The sequence below is a fragment of the Phacochoerus africanus genome, chromosome 7, assembly GCF_016906955.1.
Source record: "Phacochoerus africanus isolate WHEZ1 chromosome 7, ROS_Pafr_v1, whole genome shotgun sequence".
NCBI classification, from domain to species: Eukaryota; Metazoa; Chordata; class Mammalia; order Artiodactyla; family Suidae; genus Phacochoerus; species Phacochoerus africanus.
Window position 1 is genome coordinate 20,497,127 of NC_062550.1, and position 20,229 is coordinate 20,517,355.

The 20,229-nt window shown below is 50.9% G+C and overlaps 1 protein-coding gene across 1 annotated transcript; it reads right to left on the bottom strand.

The window, feature by feature from the left end:
* Nucleotides 1-3,934: 3,934 nt before the first annotated feature.
* On the bottom strand, nucleotides 3,935-16,351 carry KRT79 (keratin 79). Its single transcript, XM_047786705.1, has 9 exons — nucleotides 15,844-16,351; nucleotides 13,682-13,902; nucleotides 11,875-11,935; nucleotides 11,649-11,744; nucleotides 7,347-7,511; nucleotides 7,005-7,130; nucleotides 5,633-5,853; nucleotides 4,878-4,912; nucleotides 3,935-4,630 (listed from the first exon to the last, which is right to left on the bottom strand). The coding sequence occupies exons 1-9, from the start codon at nucleotides 16,318-16,320 to the stop codon at nucleotides 4,425-4,427; spliced, it is 1,608 nt and encodes a 535-aa protein (XP_047642661.1). The 5' UTR covers nucleotides 16,321-16,351; the 3' UTR covers nucleotides 3,935-4,424.
* Between the last annotated feature and the right edge of the window lie 3,878 nt (nucleotides 16,352-20,229).

Sequence of the window (20,229 nt, forward strand, 5' to 3'; positions counted from 1 at the left end):
CCCTGCAGCCACAGCTAAAAGCTGGTTCCCGCCCCACCCCGCAGCTTCTGCTCTTGTCTCCGCGCTCTTCTCCGTGACGCTTCCCCAACTGGCAGCTGTTCCCATCTTCTCAAAGAGGGCTGAGCAGCTGACAGGGGTGTGGAGCCGAGCCAAGGGTGTATTCGCTTGGGGCTTTCTCAGGGAGGGCGGCAAGCCCTTGCATTCAGACCTGGGATTATGGGGATCCCAAGCCCTGGATCACTGTCAGCCCCAAACCTGGTGTGTGGTGTGGGAAAGCACTCCCACTCCCGCACCCTGATCAGGTCTGTGCCCTCACCCCTTTCGGCCACTCGACTTCAACCATCCCTGAGTCACTCTCTGGGGAGCCCGAGCCAACTTGGGGATCAGAGACTCTGCAGAAAAGGAACAGTCAGCAGTGAGGACAGAGAGAGGGTGGGGAGCCCTTAGAATCAGGGGTGGGGAGGTCTGTGCACCAGGTCCCTCCTTTCCCAAGGGTAGAGAGAACTCCTGGTCTCCCCCCAAGCGTGTGCCAGCAGGGGTTACCCAACATATTTTGGCAAAGCCATTGTGGTCATCAAAAGCATATATGCCACAGCCCCGTTTGTAAAACAGGTAAAATGAGAGATGCTCTCATTCGATGCCTAGCCTGGGAACATACATGTGCCATAGGAGCAGCCCTAGAAAAGGCAAAAAGACAAATAAATAAATAAATAAATAAAGTATACAGTATAATGACTTGGTATATGTATATATTGCAAAATGACTGCTGTAATAAATTTAGTTAATATCCATCACCTCCTACAGTCACAAAAAAATGTTTTCTTCCTTGTAGTGAGAACTTTTAGGATTTACTCTCTTAGTGACTTTTAATGCCATGCTGCATTTTTAACTATAGCCAGCATGTTGTACATCACATTTCTAGAACATATTTATCTTGTAACTGGTAGTTTGTACCTTTTGACGAACTTCACCCAGTTTCCCTACCCTTGACTCCCTAACTCTGGTAAGCACAAATCTGATCTCTTTTTTCTATGATTTTTTTTTTAGATTCCACTTATAAGTGAAATCATATAATATTTGTCTTTCTCTGACTTATTTCATTTAGCATAATGGCCTCAAGGTCCATCTATGTTGTAGCAATGGCAAGATATCCTTCTTTTTTTTTTTAGGGCTGCACCTACAGCATATGGAGGTTCCCAGGCTAGGGGTTGAATTGGAACTGCAGCTGCAGACCTACGCCACAGCCACAGCCACACCAGATCTGAGCTGAGTCTGCAACATACACCACGGTTCGTGGCAACATCAGATTCTTAACCCACTGAGCGAGGCCAAGGATCAAACCTGCATCCTCATGGATACTAGTCAGATTGGTTTCGGCTGAGCTGCAATGGGAACTCCTCCTTTTTTATAGCTTTTTTTTAATATTCCATTGTATCTATAGACCACATCTTCTTTACCTGCCATTGGGCACTTAGGTTGGTTTGGCATCTTAACTATTATACCTAAAGCTGCAGTGAAGATGGAGGTGCAGCTCTTCAACACAGTGATTTTGTTTCCTTTACATAAATACTCAGAAGTGAAATTGCTGGGACTTTTGGTAGCTCTACTTTTAATTTTTAGAGGAACCTCCACCCTGTTTTCCATAGCTGCTGCATTAATTTCCATTCCCACCAATGGTGCAGAAGGGTTCACTTTCTCCACATCCTCAGCAGCATATGCTACCTCTTGTCTTTTTGGTGATAGCTATTCTAACAGGCATGAGGTGATATTATGTTTTAATTTGCATTTCCCTGATGATTAGTGATACTGAGCATCTTTTCATGTGCCTGTTAGCAATTTGAATATCTTCTTTGGGAAAATGTTTCTTTAGTCCTCTGCCTATTTTTAATTGGATTATTTGGAGGTTTTTACTACAAAATTATGTGAATTCTTTATATTTTTTGGATATTAACCCCCTATCAGATATGTGGTTCGCAAAAGTTTTCTCCCATTCCGTAGGTGGGCTTTTTATTTTGTTGATTGTTTCCTTTGCTTTGCAGAAGTTTTTTAGTTGGATACAGTCCACTTGTTTATTTTTTATTTTCTTTATCATGCTTTAGGTGTCAAATCAAAAAAATTATTGCCAATTCCCCTATCAAGAAGCTTTTTCCTATATCTTCATCTTGGAGTTTTATGGTTTCAGGTCTTACATTAAGTCTTCAATTCATTTTAAGTTAATTGTGTGAGTGGTGTAAGACAGAGTTCTAGTTTCCTTCTTTTACATGTGAATGTCTAATTTTCCCAGCACAATTAATTGAAAAGAGTGTCTTTTCTACATGGAGTATTCTTGGCTCCCTTGTCAAATATTAGTTGACTGTTCTGGGCTCTCAATTCTATTCCATTCATCTATGTGTCTGTTTTTATGCTGGGACCATACTGTTTTGATTACCACAGCTTTGCAATATAGTTTGAAATCAGGAATTGTAGTGCCTCCTGATTTGCTCTTCTTTCTAAGGATTTCTTTGGCTCTTTGTGTTCTTTTGTGGTTGCACATGAGTTTTGGGAGTGTTTTTTCTACTTCTGTAAATAATGTCCTTGGAATCTTGATAGGTATTGCACTGAATCTATAAATAGTTTGGAAGAGTATGGATATTTTAACAATATTAATTCTTCCAGTCCATGAGCACAAGTTGTCTTTCCATTTATTTGTGTCTTCTTCAATTTCTTTCATGAATGTCTTATAGTTTTCAATGAAGAGATCTTTCATCTCCTTGGTTAAATTTATTAAGCATTTTATTGTTTTGATGCTATTGTAAATGGGATGTTTTCTTTATTTCTTTTGTTTTTAATGTATAAAAAAACTATGTATTTTTGTATGCTTTCACTTTACTGAATTAATTGATTAGACCTAACAGTTTTTTGGTGAAGTCTTTAGGACTTTCTATATATAAAATCATGTCATCTGGGGTTCCCTTATGGTGGAGTGGGTTTAAGGGTCACTGCTTGCATTTTCACTGCTGTGGTTTGAGTCACTGCTGTGGCAAAGATTCAATCTCCAGCCCATAAACTTGTCCATGCTGCAGGCATGGCAAAAAAAGAAGAAAAAAATGGCATATGTAAATAGAGACAGTTTTATTTCTTCCTTTCTAATTCTAATGCCTTTTATTTATTTATATCACCTGATTACTCTGGCTAGTTGAATAGGAGTTGTGAGAGTGGATATCCTTGTCTTATTCTTGATTTTGGAGGAAAAGCTTGTGATCTTTTGTCAATGCTTATTTTGTGGTCTAACATAAGATCTATCCTGGAAAATGTTCCATGTGCCCTTGAGAGAATAAATATTCAGTTATTATAGGAAAATGTGGATTCTTGTTGATAACTGGATGTGAGGGCTGAGAGAGAAATCATCTGACTCCAAGATGATGACCTAGGAAACAAAAATATAGGGGGAAGGGAAATTATTCCTGTTAAGGCCCTCTTGAGCCATATGCTTTATACATGCTCTCATCACACCCTGCTTTTACAGTGGAGGAAACTGAGACTTAAGAACAGTTAGGTAATTTGCCTTACTACTCACACACAACTATTAAGGAGCAGAGATGGGATTTAAACTCAGGTCTACCCACTTTTGAAGCTCAAGATTCTCTGCTGAACACTCATGCTGCCTTCCTCACAGAGTTGACAGAAGGCTCAATAACATCTGGGGATGGGCTGGGTAATAGGCAGCTGCTCAGTAGCTGGGTCCTGCCATGAGCAGCTTACATATTCCTTCCAGCCTTCGCTTATGAACTCCGAAAGGGGGAGAGTAATAGCCAAGGCACATAGTGATGGTATTGAGCTAATGTGTTTTGAGCACAATTGAAGCATGTGAGCCCGACTGCTGCTGCCTTAACCATCAGGGAGTCAATCAGTTGAGAGTTTCAGTTCCCTGAGTGGGACAGATTGGAGCCACAGATTGATAGTGCAGTTGCCTTTTATTGAGACACATCACAGGCACAGACAGGGGAGGGAGGTACAGGTAGATTCAGGGAGAGGGTGGGTCTAGATGGAGACTGGGAAAGTTGAAGGGCCTTTGGGGACCTTCTGACTTCCCTCCATCCTCCCTCAACCTGAACTGAGTTCAGAGATGAGGAGCAGAAAAGGTGAGAAAAGCCGGGATGGCCTAGGAAATCCAGCCTCTTCTCAGCAGTCAAAAAAATCACCCCAAATCACCCACACAGATCACTCGAGCTGGTGGCCTTAACCTCCCTTCCCATCCCATTGCAGAACCAAGGAGAAAACATGGATAGATTTGAGCCCTTCTGAACATGCAGATCACACGCAAATACACTGGGTCTGGGGTCCTGGGGCTATTCCTCCTCCTAAGGAGGTGTGTGGGGAGGGCAGCAGAGGTGGGATGAGGGAGTAGTGAGAAGAATGCAGGGGCCCCAGCTTGCAGACAGCAGCTAATACCTCCTGCTGGATGTCTTCACCGTGGTGGTCTTCCGAAGGATGGAGGTGCTCCCAGAAGCAGGCCCTCCTTTGACAGTGCTGTAGCCCACATTGGTGCTAAATCCACCTTTGCTTGCCCCCCCACTCCCACCCAGGGAGATGCCACCTCCAAAGCCTGCTGCACCGCCTCCGTACACAGTGGTGGAGTTGCCTGTCACCGCTGTAAGGCAAAGGGTCTGAGTGAGGCCGGGCAGCCATGCCGGGAGAGGGCCAGGGGCTTCTAGAAATCAGTGAGGAATGGGAACAAAGTCAGACAGTGGGTCCCTGGGAAACCAGGGGCAGGGAACTCATTCTCTTGGAACCCATCTCCGTGGCTCAAGTGGAGGGAATACGTGCTTTTGGCCAAAGACAGATTGAGTGGACTGAGCAGAGGACTGGGGCTGGGCCCAGGATGACAAAATACTCACAGATGCTCACAGCACTGGGACATTCTCCAGACATCCTGAGGAACCAGAAAGCCCAAGAGAAGTGTCATTGGTCCCAGGAGCTCAACTGAAAACCCTCTCCCTCCCTCACTTTGCCTTTACAGTAGATCAACTCAATGGGCCTTGAGACCATCAGGAGCCAGGGTCCACATGACAAGACCAGGAGACATGAGAAGTGTGGCATGTGGCCGCCCTGGGCCAGGAACCCTTCTACCATCCAGGAGCCCTTCCACCAGGTCCTAAAGCCAGTGCAGCAAAGAAAGCAGAGCTGCAGCAGACAGGCAGCCCCATCCACTCCCTGCCCACCCTCCAACTCCACACATGGGCCAGAGACAGCATCCCAGCTCCAATAGGATGGGAAACAAAGCCAAACCACAACAGCTGCCTGGTTTCTAGCTAACATGACTATCGCTACACCTCATATCTTCCCCGAGCAGAGAGGCCATGAGGTTTTTTTTCAAAGCTTCTGCTAGTGATGGAATCTGGTATTGGAAGAGAAAGCCTTGATCCTGTTGGTCAGCCAGACACCATCAGGATTCCCGATGGTTGTGCCAACCAAGGAGACATGCAGCAGGGACAGTGAACACAAGTGGGAGAGCCTCCCTCCGGTGATGAGTTAGGAGTCCAGCTCCCCGACTCCTTCCTTATCTCCCTGCTGCTACACCAGAGCCAGCTACACGGAGTCTCCCACAGGCAGGGTGGAGAGACCATTGAATTAGGGCAGGAGAGGCGCCTACCTGCTCTCCTCACTCTCCAGCAGCTTTCGGTAGGTGGCGATCTCCACGTCCAGGGCCAGCTTGACGTTCATGAGGGCCTGGTAGTCACGCAGCAGCCGGGCCAGGTCCTCCTTGGCCTGGTGCAGGGCTATGTCCAGGTCCCCAAGCTTCTTCTGAGCATCCTTTAATGCCAGGTCCCCGCGCTGCTCCGCTTCCTCGATGGCAGACTGCAGGTGCTGGCACTGCCCAGGGCATGAGAGGTGTTGGGAACACCCTCCAGGATCATTGCCTCCGTCTCTCTACCCTTAAGCCAGGCATTCCCATCCCCATCTCCCCACACAATGCCCCAAACAATTGAGAAAGAAGGAAAAGAGAAACATTCATCTGGGGGGAGGAGGTGATACTTCACAAACAAGATCAAATAGCACCACTGGGAAAGTTCTTACTGAAGTCTAATCTTAGTCCCTCCTGCTGCAGCTCAGCCCAGTGACCCCCAAAGAGATAAAATAGATACTACAATCTCCCCATTAACCAAATTCCTCACTCTGATCTGGAGAGGAATCCATGTCTTTTTTTTTTTTTTTTTAGAGCCACACCCAGAGCATATGGGAGTTCCCAGTCTAGGGGTCCAATCAGAGCTGTGGCTGCCGGTCTATGCCAGATCAAAGCCACATCTGCAGCCTACACCACAGTTCACAGCAACGCTGGATCCTTAACCCACTGAGCAAGGCCAGGAATCAAACCCAAATCCTCAAGGATATTAGTCAGGTTTGTCACCCCTGAGCCACACCGGGAAATCTCGTGGAGTTCCCAGTGTGGTTCAGTGGGTTAAGAATCCTGTATAGTGTATATGAGGATGTGGGTTCAATCCCTGGCCTCGCTCAGTGGGTTAAGGATCCGGGGTTTTCACAAGCTGTGGTGTAGCGCTCGGATGTGGCTCTGATCTGGTGTTGCCGTGGCTGTGGTGTAGGGTGGCAGCTGCAAGCTCCAATTCAACCCTTAGCCTAGGAATTTCCATATGCCACACTTGTGGCTCTAAAACAAAGAAGAAGAAAAAAGGGAACTCCCATATCCACGCTTGTTAGCATGCTCTAGACAAAGAACAGTGACCTGAACCCTTGAACCCTCAGCCTCCTACTCTGACCTCTTGGAGAAGAGATCGACTTCTTGGAGGCGGTCACCCCACCTGTTTTACCATTGATACGCTGTGTGATCTTGGGCAAGGCCCCTCCCCTCTCTGGGCCTCAGTTTCCTCTCCTATAAGATGAGTGTGGTGATCTTGATGGTCCAGCATTTGAGAGCGTTCTGTCCACGAGAAGAACAGGCCTCACCCCTCAGCACTCCTCTGCCAACACGGAGGCCTGACCCTCAGGCCCCCCAGCCAAAGGCTCACCTGCTTCTTGGCTGCATCCACCTCCCCCTGCAGCCTCTGGACAGTGCGGGTGAGCTCAGAGATCTCATTCTTGGTGTCCCGCAGGTTGTCCCCATGCTTTCCAGCTGTCACCTGCAGCTCCTCATACTGGAGGCCAAAGAAATGGCAGAGAGCTGTCAGATGGTTCCAGGTCCACACGGGTAACCACCGGCCCTGGCCCACGCTCACAGCTGGAGGTCCCTATGCCGGCTGGATATGTCTGGCCCTGGGCCTCCAGGGAGCCTAGAGGCCCAGGCCTCTCACGATGAGAGGAAGGTCCACCTGCAGCCCCAGCTCGCATCCCTGAGCCAGCCACCTTCTCACCTTGCTCTGGTACCAGGCCTCAGCCTCAGCCCTGCTTCTCTGGGCAATCTGCTCATACTGGGCCTTAACCTCAGCGATGATGCTGTCCAGGTCAAGGTTGCGGTTGTTGTCCATGGAGAGGATGACATTGGTGTCAGACACATGTGTCTGCATTTGGCTCAACTCCTGCAGAAGCAGAAAGAGCTGTCATCAGTGCCCCTGCCCCAGACCCCTGAAAGGCGACAGAAGGATGAAGGACCAGGGTCCCCAGGAGGCATCAGGAGGCCTGTGCTCTTCCCCAGGCTCCACCCCAGAAGGAAGCTACAACTGCCAGGAAAGGCCTCAGTCTCTCCCGCTGGAAATGGGGTTCCAGTTTTGGGGCGGGGGGGGGGGGGTTTAAGGGCCGCTCCCACAGCATATGGAATTTCCCAGGCTGGGGATCGAATGGGAACTGCAGCTGCCGGCCTACACCACAGCCACAGCAATGTGGGATCCAAGCTGTGGCTGCAACCTACGCTGCAGCTTGTGGCAATGCTGGATCCTTAACCCACTGAGAGGGGCCAGAGATCAAACCTGCATCCTCACAGATGCTAGTCAGCCTCATCACCGCTGAGCCACAGTGGGAACTCCAGGGTACCAGTTTTGTAGACATCTTGCTTTGTGTGGATTTGAAGGCGTCCAGAAATTAAAGATGGCAAAAGGGAAGGAGTACTTACTGCACCGCAGCTGTGCTGGGCCCTGAGCCAGCACTTTCACTAGTCCCTTCACTCCACAGAACATCCTATGAGGCAGGCAGGGCCACAGCTGGCCCACAGGGAGCTTCTGTGCAAAATGGGAAACTCTCCTCTGGACAGAGGCCACAGTAAGGCCTGGAGAGTGGAGCATGGACCTGGCTCAAACCCCACTACCCTGCCAGTTAACAGCCTGCACCCCATTCACAGTGGTCCTGACATAGGCAGGAGAGGAACGAGCCTTGGAGAAGGGAAAGGACACATCCAAGGTCACTAGATCCAAGGTCATCCAGACTGACTGAGCAGGGGACCCAGACTGGGACCAGTCTGCTGAGCACTCAAAACCCAAGTGTTTTCCTCTAGAATACCCTGACATTTACAGACCCTCCCTGTGTTTCCAGGGCCATCAGCTTTCACATTTAAATAAGCACTTAAAGATGCTGAGATCTTGGAGTTCCTGCTGAGCCCAGTGGGTAAAGAATCCGATTGCAGCAACACAGGTTTCTGCAGAGGTGCAGGTTAGATCCTGGCCTGGCACAATGTGTTAAAGAATCTGGTGTTGGAGTTCCCGTCATGGTTCAGGGGTTAATGAAGCCTACTAGCATCCATGAGGACGTGGGTTCGATCCCTGGCCTCGCTCAGTGGGTTAAGGATCCAACGTTGCCATGAGCTGTGGTGTAGGTGGCTGGCGCGGCTTGGATCCCACATTGCTGTGGCTGTGGTGTAGGCCAGCAGCTACAGCTCCAATTCGACCCCTAGCCTGGGAACCTCCATATGCTATGGGTGCAGCCCTAAAAAGACAAAAAAAAATGATTTACACTGTTATCAAATAATTAACTGAAGTTTTATCAGGTCTGCACAGAACCCAAAGCTGGGCATCACTAATATATCCACTTATCCAGTTGGACATCTTCAATATAAGAATAGGAGAATCAAGTTTCAAAGCACCCACAATGACCTAAATTGATGGGATGAAACACAATAACAATGAAAAAGGGAATCCTTAACTTTTAGGTTAGGTTTCAAAAACTCACCTGCCCAGGAGTTCCCATTATGGTCAGCGGTAACAAACCTGACTAGAATCTATGAGGATGTGGGTTTGATCCCTGGCCTCTCTCAGCGGCTGAGGATACAGCGTTGCCTCAAGCTGCAGTGTAGGTCTCGAGACGGGGCTCCGATCCCTTGTTGCTGTGGCTATGGTGTAAGACTGCAGCTGCAGCTCTGATTCAACCCCTAGCCTGGGAACCTCCATATGCTGCGGGCACTGAGGAACTAAAAGGGCCAGTGGCCGTTGGGGGCCTCCTTCGCGCCCTCGGGGGCCCCCTAAAAAGGGGAAAAAAAAAATAAGATAGAAAACCAAAAACCACGGAAAGATAACCACGAGAAAGAAAGAAAGAAAGAAAGAAAAAGAAAGAAAGAAAGAAAGAAAGAAAGAAAGAGAAGAAAAGAAAGAAAGAAGAAAGACAAGAAAGAAAGGAAAGGAAGGATAGGAGGAAGGAAGGAAGGAAGGGAAGGAAGGAAGGAAGGAAGGGGAAGCGAAAGGCTAAAGAAAAGAAAGAAAGAAAGAAAAGAAAGAAAGAAGAAAGAAAGAAAGATGAAGCACGAAAGAGAAAGAAGGAAAGGAAGGAGGAAGGAAGGAAGGAATAGGAAGGAAGTGACAGGAAGGAGGAAGGAAAAGGAACGAAAGAAAAGAAAAGAAAAAGGGAAAAAGGAAAAAAGAAAAAAGAAGAAAGAAAGAAAAGACAAGAAAAGAAGAAAGGAAAGAAAGAAAGAAAGATATGAAAGAGGCGAGGAAAGAGGGGAGGGCAGGGTGACCGAAGGGAAGGGAAGGAGGGGGGGGGGGGGAAAGGGGAGAGGGGGAGGGCGGAGCAAGGGAGGCGGGGAGAGAAGGAGAGGAAGTATAGGGAGAGAAGAAGAAGGGGGGGATCCTACTTGCTGGTCTTTGCAGTCCCCATAGGGGGGGAGAGAAAACAGAGGGCAAAACAAAAGGGGGGAAAAAACGAACCGAAAGGGGAGGGAAGGGGAAGGAGAGAAAAAGGAGAAGGAAAAAGCAAAAAGACAAAGGAAAGAAAGGAAGAAAGGAGGAACAAAGGAGGAAAGACATAGGAAGAACAGAAAAAGAGCAAAGATAAGGGGGGAAAAACAAAAAGAAGAGGGAAAGAAGGAGAAGGGAAGAAAACTAGGGGGGGAGGGAAAAAAAGAATGGGGGGGAGAAGGAAAGAGAGGAAAAAGAGGGAAGCGAAAATAGGTGGAAAGAAAAAAAGGAAAAGAGATAGGGAGAGGAAGGGGGGGGGGGGGGAAAAAAGGAAAAAAGAGAAAGGGGAGAAAAGGAAAAAAAAAAAAATGGGGGGGAGAGGGAGGGGGGAAGGAAAAAAGAGAAAAGGGGGGAGAGGATAAGAAAAGGAGAGCGGGGAGGAAGAAGGGGAAGAGGAGGAAAAGGGAGGGGAAGGGGAACAAAGAAAGAAAGAAAGAAAGAAAGAACGAAAAGAAAGAAAGAAAAGAAAGAGAAGAAAGAAAAAGAAGATAAAGAAAGAAAGAAGAGAAAGAAAGAAAGAAAACCATAGGTCACATGGAAGACAATTGGCTATGTGTGGCCAAAAGCAGAACGAGGGCCAATCAAGAGCAGAATTCATGGGAAGAAGATTCAAGTCAGCTTTCCAATAAAGTTATGCAACAATGGAAGTGCCTGCCCTAAAAAACTGTGAGCTCCCTGCCACCAGAAGTGTTCTAGTAGAGGCTTCCTGCTCCCTGTCAATCTGTTAGAGAGAGGGGCTCTTATACGGAGCAAAAGTTTGGCCTTGGGATCCCTATGCCTCTTGAGTCTAAGAGTCTATGATCAACTCATGTCAAGTTCAACCCTCTCATCCTAGTCTTTAAAGCCCTCTTGTTTCCTGGGACCCCCTCCTAGATTCTCTGATCTACCCACTACCCACACCTGGTCTCCTGCTCTAACAAGGACTCTCAGTGCCCTCTCTCTGTCCTTCTCTGCTCCTCCATCTCATGCTCCATTACAACCTTGGCAAAGAGGGGCAACAGCATAGAACAGTAGTAAGAGTCAGGCTTTGACATCCAAGAACCAGGTTTTAATCCCGGCACTTCCTCTAACTAGCTGTGTGACCAGGGCAAGTCACTTAGAGCCTGTGTCCCTGACTATAAAATGGAGACCATAATAGTACCTATATTATGGAGTTGTTAAGAGGGTTATGTAAAAAGCTTAGCCCAGTGCCTGGCCCATCCTAAGCATGTAATACACGGAAGATAGGATTGATTTAAGGCCCAGGGACCATGTTCTATCAATGAAGTTGCACTGGTGAATTTTTTTATGGCTGCACCTGTGGCATGAGCCAGGGACTGAATCCAAGCTGCAGCTGCCACCTAAACTGTAGCTGTGGCAGCACCAGATCCTTTAACTCACTGTGCCAGGCCGGGGATCCAACCCGCACCTCCACAGAAACCCGAGCCACTGCAGTCAGGTTCTTAACCCACTGCACCACAGCGGGAACTCCACACCGGTGAATTCTGGTCAGACTTCCAGGGAGAGTCCCCCAAGCTATATGAGAATGAAAGGATCCCTGTCTGTTGGCTATCTCACCTCTTCATAGAGATGCCTCAGGAAGTTGATCTCATCTGTCAGCCCGTCTACCTTGCCATGCAGATCCATTCGGCCCATAAACGCAGCATCCACGTCCTGAGAGCGAGCAGAGGTTGGGGGGGGCGGGGCAGTTGGCTCAGCCCCCAGGGCTCTCGACTCTCTCCAAGTCAGCCCAACCCTGGCAGCCAAAGGACCACCTGTCCCCGCTCCCTGCCACCCCACTCACCTTTTTGAGCACCACGAACTCATTCTCTGCGGCAGTCCGCTTGTTGATTTCATCCTCGTACCTGATACACAGGGAAGACTGAGCCCAGTTCTGCCATTCGAGACAGTGAACCCTGATGGGTCCCACAATGGCCAAGAACACCTTTGTGAAGCAACTCTTCAAAGCAGCCAACCAAAGAAGAAACTTGGGGTAGAGTCTGTAATTATTTTCCTGCCCCCTTTGAAGAAATAAGTACAATGTTCGTGCAAAAATATGACAAGTGAGAGCAGTCATCGTGTTGGATCAGAGCCCTTAGGAGGCTTTAGAGGAACAGGTGAAGATGTGTCAACAGTGCTTAACCTTTGCCTTCACTTTCAACAGCAGGATGTTGTTGAGAGGAGCTAACCTCTCCCCAACTGCAGTTGCGGAGACTTGAAGATTTAGAAACTATCAGTGTCAAGCATTTAGAAAAGTTACGAAAGTCTGAACCTTAAACTCATATATATCACCTGATCATAATATGTGAACCTTATTTGCATCTTGATTCAGTTAAACTGTATTTTTTTTTTTTTTGGTCTCTTTGTCTTTTAGGGCTGCACCCACAGCATATGGAGATTCCCAGGCTAGGGATCCAATCAGAGCTGTTGCTGCCGACCCACTCCACAGCAACAGCAAAGCCAGATCTGAGCCATGTCTGTGACCTACATCACAGCTCATGGCAATGCCGCATCCTTAACCCACTGAGCAAGGCCAGGGATCAAACCTGCGTCCTCATGGATGCTAGTCAGGTTTGCTAATCACTGAGCCATGATGGGAATTCCTAAACTGTATTTTTTTAAATGTATGACATTTGTGGAGCAATTGGCAATTCAGTTGTTGATTGGATAGTTGATGCTATTGAGGATTATTGTTTTAAGAGTTCCTGCTATAGCACAACAAAATCGACAGTGTCTTGGGAGCGCCAGGACGCAGGTTCAATCTCCAGACCAGCACTGTGTGTTAAGGAACCCGCATTGCTGCAACTGCGGCTTAGGTCACCACTGCACCTTGGAAATGATTCCTGGCCCTAGAACTCCATATGCGGCAGGGTGGCCAAAAAAAAATTTTTTTTTAAGATTTAGGTGTTCTTATGTCATTGTGTTTATGTGCTTTTAAGTTATGCAGAGGAACTATATGCATATATCCAGCAAAATATTTGTGAGTGGAATGACGTAAAGTCTGAGATTTGCTTTGAGACAATAAGGAAAGAGGGAAAGAGAGTGGACAGAAAAAAACAAGATTGGTTGATAATTATTAAAGCTGGGCAACGAGGGAGTTCCCATTGTGGCTCAGTGGTTAACGAATCCGACAAGGAACCATGAGGTCGCAGGTTCAATCCCTGGCCTTGCTCAGCAGGTTAAGGATCCAGCATTGCCGTGAGCTGTAGTGTAGGTTGCAGACATGGCTTGGATCCCGCGTTGCTGTGGCTCTGGCGTAGGCTGGCAGCTACAGCTCTGATTCGACCTCTAGCCTGGGAATCTCCATATGCTGCGGGAGCGGCTCTAGAAAAGGCAAAAAATAAAAGACAAAAAAAGCTGGGCAATGAGAATATAAAGGTTCGTTACACTCATCTCCCTACCTTATAATAGTATTTTAAATTGCAACACCATTGCTGTGTGACAATCCTCCAGGATTCCATGGGTCCAGGGCCTGAGCCCCGGAGGGAAGCAGCTCCGTCTGGGCCTTCCCCCAGCTGGACCCAGAAGTGGGGTGGCCCTCTTTGGGGAGATGACCCACGCTGTCCCCTCCCCATCCCCCTCATGCTCCCATCCTCTCCAGCCCTCCTCACTTGTTCTTGAAGTCCTCAACGAGGTCCTGCATGTTCCTCAGTTCAGAGTCCAGCCTCCCCCGCTCACTCTGGAGGCTGTCCAGCTGCATGCGCAGGTTGCTGATGTAGTTCTCGAAGAGGGGCTCCAGATTTTTCCTAGTGACACCAGAGTTCTGGCCCTGCTCCTGCAGCAGCGCCCACTTGGTCTCCAGCACCTTATTCTGCTGCTCCAGGAACCGCACCTGAGCCAGAGCAGGAAGTGTGGGTGGTGTTATCCCCTAGCCCCAGGAGGGACCAAGGACCAGGCCCATTGTCACCAACCAGGATGTCACAGGACAACACAGGGGCTGCACCTTGCTGTAGAGAGGAGCTCCCGAGGAAACAATCTCTGCCAGAAATGACAGTCTAATCCAATGGCAAGGACTCTAAAGAGTTAATAAGCCTAAAAGCCCCAGCTCAGTCATTTACTGGTTGGTGACTCTCAAGTCACCTCTTCCTGGGTCTCCCTTTCCCACTTGTCTTGGGTAAAGCAGATTGGGTCAATGTTTCTGTATCGAAATCAACTTTTAAAAATGCAAATACATATATAGTATATGTGTATATATATGTACATATGGAGATATACAAATATACATACGGAGAGATAGAAAGATAGAATACGTGACAAAAATGCTAAAAATTGTTGAATCTGGATGAAAGGATATATAGGCATGTGTTGTACTATTATTGCAACTTTTCTGTAAAATTGACTTTTAAGTTTTAAAATATCCAGCCCTACCTCCAGACTCAGAAGGGGGTTCAGGGCATGAGTTTAATAGGCCCCCAGAGAGGTTCTCCACCCAGGCAGGTTTCCAAGAAACCAGACATGGACAACGTGTCAGGCCTCCAGCTCCAAGGCAGTGATTCTGAGAGCCTGAGAGGGGGTTTTGCTTGTCTGACCTCTGGGACAGTCCCACAGCAAAAGTAGAAGTCACTAGGGGAGAAGGTGACAAAGTGGGTGGAACAGCTTGCTTCACCCTCTGCCATCCAGCCTCCCACCTGGCACAGCAGCCCAGCACACACCTGGTCCCAGGCACCAGGCAACATCTGCACCTGCCACAAGCAGCCAACCAGACCGCTTCACGCCACCTGAGTCCCAGGCCCACCTCTGCCTCCAAGTGCTTGTCTGATCCTGGGTAAATCACTCAACGTCTCCAGACCTCAACTTCCTTCACAGTAAGCACGCTATCACCTCCACTGATTTTTCCTGGGGCCCTGGGGGTATTAGATCAGAGAGGCGACATGAATGTCCTTTGGGAACACACAAATGACAGCGCCGAGGTTGATCATCCACCAGGATTTTCCTCATCTCCGTCACCCCCACTGTCAGGGGGCTGAGGATAGAGGCAGACAGTGCAACAAACTGGACCTGGAGATGTCAGAGATCAGGCCAAGAGCTGCCCTGGTTGGTCTGGGGGCCAGAGAAGAAGTCAATCTGGGACAGATCAAATGGCAAAGCATAGGCATGGTGACCTGGTGACCACCGCCCTCCCTGTCCACCCCAAGCTGAGCTTCTTGGCTGGAACAGGGAGGAAGAATTGGAGGAATGAGAAGGAGGCCTCCCCTAGGACTCCCACCCCCACCCCCAAGGGTGTCCTGTTCACATTTTCATCTTTAGGCCTCCTCCAAAACTAAGAGACCAGGGAGCAAATGCGGCTCCTTGGGGACATGACCCTTGAGCCAGAGTCCCCAGCGATGAAATGAAAAGAGGCAGTAAGGGCCACGCCACAAAGAGTAGCAATGAAGACAGTCCACTATTTCATTGCGAGATCAGGCTCCTGTGGAGCCAGGTGTGTGCTGGGCTGCTGTGCCAGGTGGGAGGCTGGATGGCAGAGGGTGAAGCAAGCTGTTCCACTAAGGGGTTACCCATTAGTGATGGTGTTACGAAAGGCTGCAACATGGTCAGGCTGGGCTAGGCCAACGGGCCTCTGAGCAGACTTGAGATGCACCATCAATGACAATAAAGACGGTCCAGCTGTGCAGGTCCAGGCATCCCAGGCTCAGGCTAGAAGTGCTCCCAAAGTCATTCCATCAATGCCCACCCCAGGGCACATGGGCTGTGACAGCCCAGCCCAGCCCGCCCTCTCTTAGGGGCCCAGCGGGTACTGCACGGCTCCTTCCTGCCTCCTCCCACCCCGGCCCACCTTGTCGATGAAGGAGGCGAACTTGTCGTTGAGGGTCTTGATCTGCTCCCGCTCCTGCGTGCGCACCTGCCGGATCTCCGGGTCAATCTCCACGTTGAGGGGGGTCAGCAGGCTCTGGTTGACTGTGACCTGCTGGATGCCGCCAGGAGGACAGGCCGGCCCGAACATCTGCCTGCCAGCCCCCAGGCCCACGTAGGCCCCCCCGCCAAGGCCAAAGCCCCCCAGGTTCCGCCCGGACGAGGCCCCTCCAGCCACACTGACAGAGATGCTCTTGCTGCCTCCCAAGTTATAAAGGCTCCGGCTGCCCAAGCCGCCTGCACTGGGGCCACAAGGGGCCCCCCTGCTGCTGCCACTGCTCCGGGACACGGTCACTGAGCTGAAGCTAGTGTGGGCCCGGGACCCGCCCCCTCCACTGGCAGAGTTGGAGCTGAAGCCCCCTTTGGTGGAATACGTCTGCTGAGACACGGAGGACCTCATGGCTGCAGAGGGGCTGGAGCGCAGGCTGCGAGAGCTGGGAGGGAGCAAAGTGAGCTGCTGGGCCACTGATGGGCTTTTTATCTTTTCCTAACTGGGCTGGCTCCTGTGCGCCAGACACTCCTGCCCCATCGCCCCAGGAAGAGAGGGAGGAGCCCTGCGGGCTGGGGGTGTCCCTCTCCCGCAGTGGGAGGGGGGGGCCGCTCCCAGTTATGGCCTGGGCTTCAGAGCTGTAGCTCAGCCAAGACCATCGGGGGCAGGATGCCACCTCCTTCTCCCTGCCCCGGGGTGCTTCTGACTTGGAACAGGATGATACGGGCTCCCCTGGCCACCCCCACCACCCCACCAATGGCTGGCTGGTCTCCTCCCACTCAGCCATGGTGGCCGCCGTCAATGGGGCTCTGTTCTGGGTTTTGTCCCAGGCCCTGTGGTAAGCCAAGGCCCGGGGCCCGGGGCTGTGCAGGTGGCGAGGGAGGGAGCATTGGGCAATGGGCTGTGGCAAGGGTGCCCAGGTCTGCTCCCATCCCAGCCTCCCAGCCCACGGCCTCCAGATCCCAGGGAGGGGGGCACAGGCGACAGAGTGGGGTAGGGGCAATCTGTTCTTCTCTCTTACGCTGGCAGACTGTCTGCTCAGTGGGGATCCTGTTCTGGGCAAAATGGATACAAGAACAGAAAGAGGGTCCCCGCCCAACCCTGGGGCCTGGGCGCTTGAGGAGGCAGTAGAAGGGCCTGGGCGCCTCAGGCATGGACCTTCTGCCTGAAGTTAGGGGGGCAAAGCACACTCTTTGAGGGGCTGAGGAGAGACGGGGGACTTCGACCATGGCCTGAGCCCCCCACCCGCCCCCTGGCAGGGCCTCCCTGGAAGGGCCAGGGCATTTTGAAGGGACCCGGAAGTGGGCAGAGGACACGCCCCATCCTGACTGGACATAGGTACAGATCCAAGAAGTAAGTGTCCAACAAAAGCCCCAAGAGGCCTGTGGGCACCCCAACACTCCCATCTTCCCAGCCTGCAGAGCCCCAGTGCTCGATCCAGAAAGGTCTGAGAGAGGCTCCTCCAATCACCGCACAGGGTCTCCTCCGCACTCACCCACCTCGGGCTGCTGGGACCAAACCCATCCTCAAGGGACATCAATGTTAGCCAAGTGTTAGGACAAAGGAGTGTAGAGGAGGTGACTTTAGAGGTTGGCCCTCCTCCCCACTTGAGCTTTCAGCAAGGAAGTGCCCCCTCCCAGGAGAGAGACCTGCCTGAGGGCAGGAGCAGAGGCAACACTTGCCATGGTGCTGGGTGCAGCTGCCAGGGCTAGAGAGAAGATTCTCGCTGACTGTATCCCCAGGATCCCAAAGGAGAGGACATGGGACCAGGCCCACAGCTCACGGAAGGCAGGCAGAGACGCCACTCCGCACCCAGAGGAGGCTGTGGGGTTCTTTCAAGGGCTCTGGGAGGCTGTAAATGGCTCCCAGGTGCCTGAAAGAGTTGAACCCAGCCTCCTGTGCAGGGTGGGGCTGAAGGCGTTCACAGAACTAGGCCTTTAATGCCCAGAAGGGATTTTTCTCCAAATACCCAGAGTTATGAAGTTCCTGTTGTGACTCAGCAGAAACAAATCTGAGGAGGATCCATGAGGACGAAGCTTCGATCCCTTGCCTCGCTCAATGGGTTAAGGATCCGGCATTGCCGTGAGCTGTGGTGTAGGTTGCAGACTCATCTCAGATCTAGCATTGCTGTGACTATGGCGTAGGCCTGCAGCAATTCAACCCCTATCCTGGGAACTTCCAGATGCCACAGGTGCAGCCCTAAAAAGACAAAAAGACAAAAAAAAAAAAGCCTGGAGTTAGGACACCAGGCATTTGGGGCAGCTAGGCTGGGACATGAATCCCCACTAAGCTGTGTGTCCTCAGGCAACACTCAGCCTCTCTGGTCCTCCTCACCTCAAACTATAAGCAGGGCCTGCCAGGGAAGTCCTTTAAAAAAGCACTGGCCTCACCATCCCAGGACTGAGCCATCACTTCCCACTGACCTTTGTCTCCTGTCCCTGAGGCTGTAATCACTTCCTCAGCCTCCCTTATCTCTTCCCATGGGGTGTGGGAGGGGGAAATGGGGTCGCCTTGGCCCCCACCCACACCCCAGGGGCAGGGGAGTGATGTCAGCCATCTGAATCAGACCCCACCAAGGTGGTAGGAGTAGAGTCGGCTGCAAACACACCTTCCACCCCTCCCCAGAGACTGACACCCTCCTGTATTTACCTGGCACTCTGTGCCAGGCTTTGTGCCAGGAGATGGGGACAGCCACGCAGGCAGCCCAGGGCCTGCTCTCACAGTTACTGCTTGGAGACAGCCTTAGTTCTACCCAAGCCGGATGGCTCAGCAGTCCCAGCCCAGCCAGCACGGGCGTCCCTATGCCCCCTCCAGCCAACTCTCCACTCTGCCTTCCTGCCTGATGCCCAACCTTGGACCATCTTTCTGCAGCCAAGGAACTATACTTCCCTCCCCTCTCTGCTGCTTGGACCAAGGGCCTCCATCTCTGAAGACTTTCCCTTGTCCCAGGATCCCTCCCTGCACAGGACAAACAGCAGAGGAGACAGAGTGCTCCTGCTGCTATAGAAGGGATGACGGCGAGACACCCAGTGGCAACAATGGGACACCCAACATGGGCAGGGCTGGGTGCTGAGCAATAGGAAAGATGCCTCAGTGAAAAAAAACAGCCACTGCCCCTTGAGGAGCCCCATCCAGGGCAGGGCTTTCTCACCCAATAGGATTGATTGTTACAGTCGGCATTTATTGAGCACTTCCTATAAGGCAGACACTTCCACAAAATCACGCATCCAGGCTCCATTGAATCCTTCCCACCCCAGATCCATGCACGGACCTCTTGACCCCTGTGGGCAGCTCCCTGGCTCTCTGCATTCCAGAGGCGGAGGTTGGTCAAGGTGGGGACACTCGCAGGAGCTCTGGGAGAGAGGGTTATTTTTTTCCCGGGCCCCTCCCTGCTCATGGGATGGCTGCCTTCCTTCATGATTACAGCTTCTTCCAATCCCTGCACTTCCATCACCCAGTCAGTCATCCTCTCTTCCTCTTGCCTCTTCAGCTCTACTCCCTGCCCACACCTCATCCTGATATTCCTGGAAATGTCCCGCTTTAGCACTGAAAGTCCTACACCCCAGAAAAACCCTCGTACCCAGACTAACCAGAGGTTGGCCACTGCTGCCACCGCTGCCTGCCTCTGGCCTCTTTGTCCCATGTGTGTGCCCTTAGCCACGCCCACACCTCCCGTAAGGACTCTTTTCACTGAAATCCATTTCCCTGAATGATCTTGGGTAAACTGGTTTCCTCTGGAACCCGGAATGGTCCCATCCCCACACGGCCCTGTGAGGTAGGCGTTATGACAAACGTCTTTTCACAGGTGGGGAAACCAAAGCATGGAGAGGTCAAGTACTTGGTCAAAGTCATGGCACCAGTAAATCCAGTAAATGGCAGAGCCAGGATTCAGCCCAGGGAGTCTAGCTCCAGGGCCATGTGCTCACCATTCACGTCTCCCTCACCGAAGGCGCAGGCTGAAAAACGTATTGGGTACTTTTGAGGGAGTTGGTCTGAGAAAAGGGCTGGCCTCTCCCTAAAGCAGGGGGCAATGGTGTGAACTCCAGCAAGTCAGGCCATGGCATTGGGAGTTGACCTGGTGGAGAGGGAGAAGAGGGGAGGAAGGGGGCCAGGTGCTAGGAGACGGAGAAGAGGGAAGGAGGGCCGATGAGCTGCTGGGGGAGGGGGGAGTGACCCTCCCCATCTCCTAGCACCTGGCCCTGATGCCCACACTCCTGACTTCCTGCAAAACTTCCTGCTGAAGAGGGAAGGAGAAGTTTCCAGTGTCATTGTTCAGGCAGGCCCAGCGATAAGAGGAGAGCCAAGGGGCTGGAGGGTGGG

Bases quoted from the DNA above. Each gene is read 5' to 3' on its own strand.
- KRT79 (XM_047786705.1), bottom strand. From the start codon at position 16,320: ATGAGGTCCTCCGTGTCTCAGCAGACGTATTCCACCAAAGGGGGCTTC. The intron at 11,745-11,874 runs GTGAGTGGGGTG...GCTCGCTCTCAG, and splicing joins AGTTCGTGGTGCTCAAAAAG to GACGTGGATGCTGCGTTTAT. The intron at 5,854-7,004 runs GTGAGCCTTTGG...TGCCCTGGGCAG, and splicing joins TGGATGCAGCCAAGAAGCAG to TGCCAGCACCTGCAGTCTGC.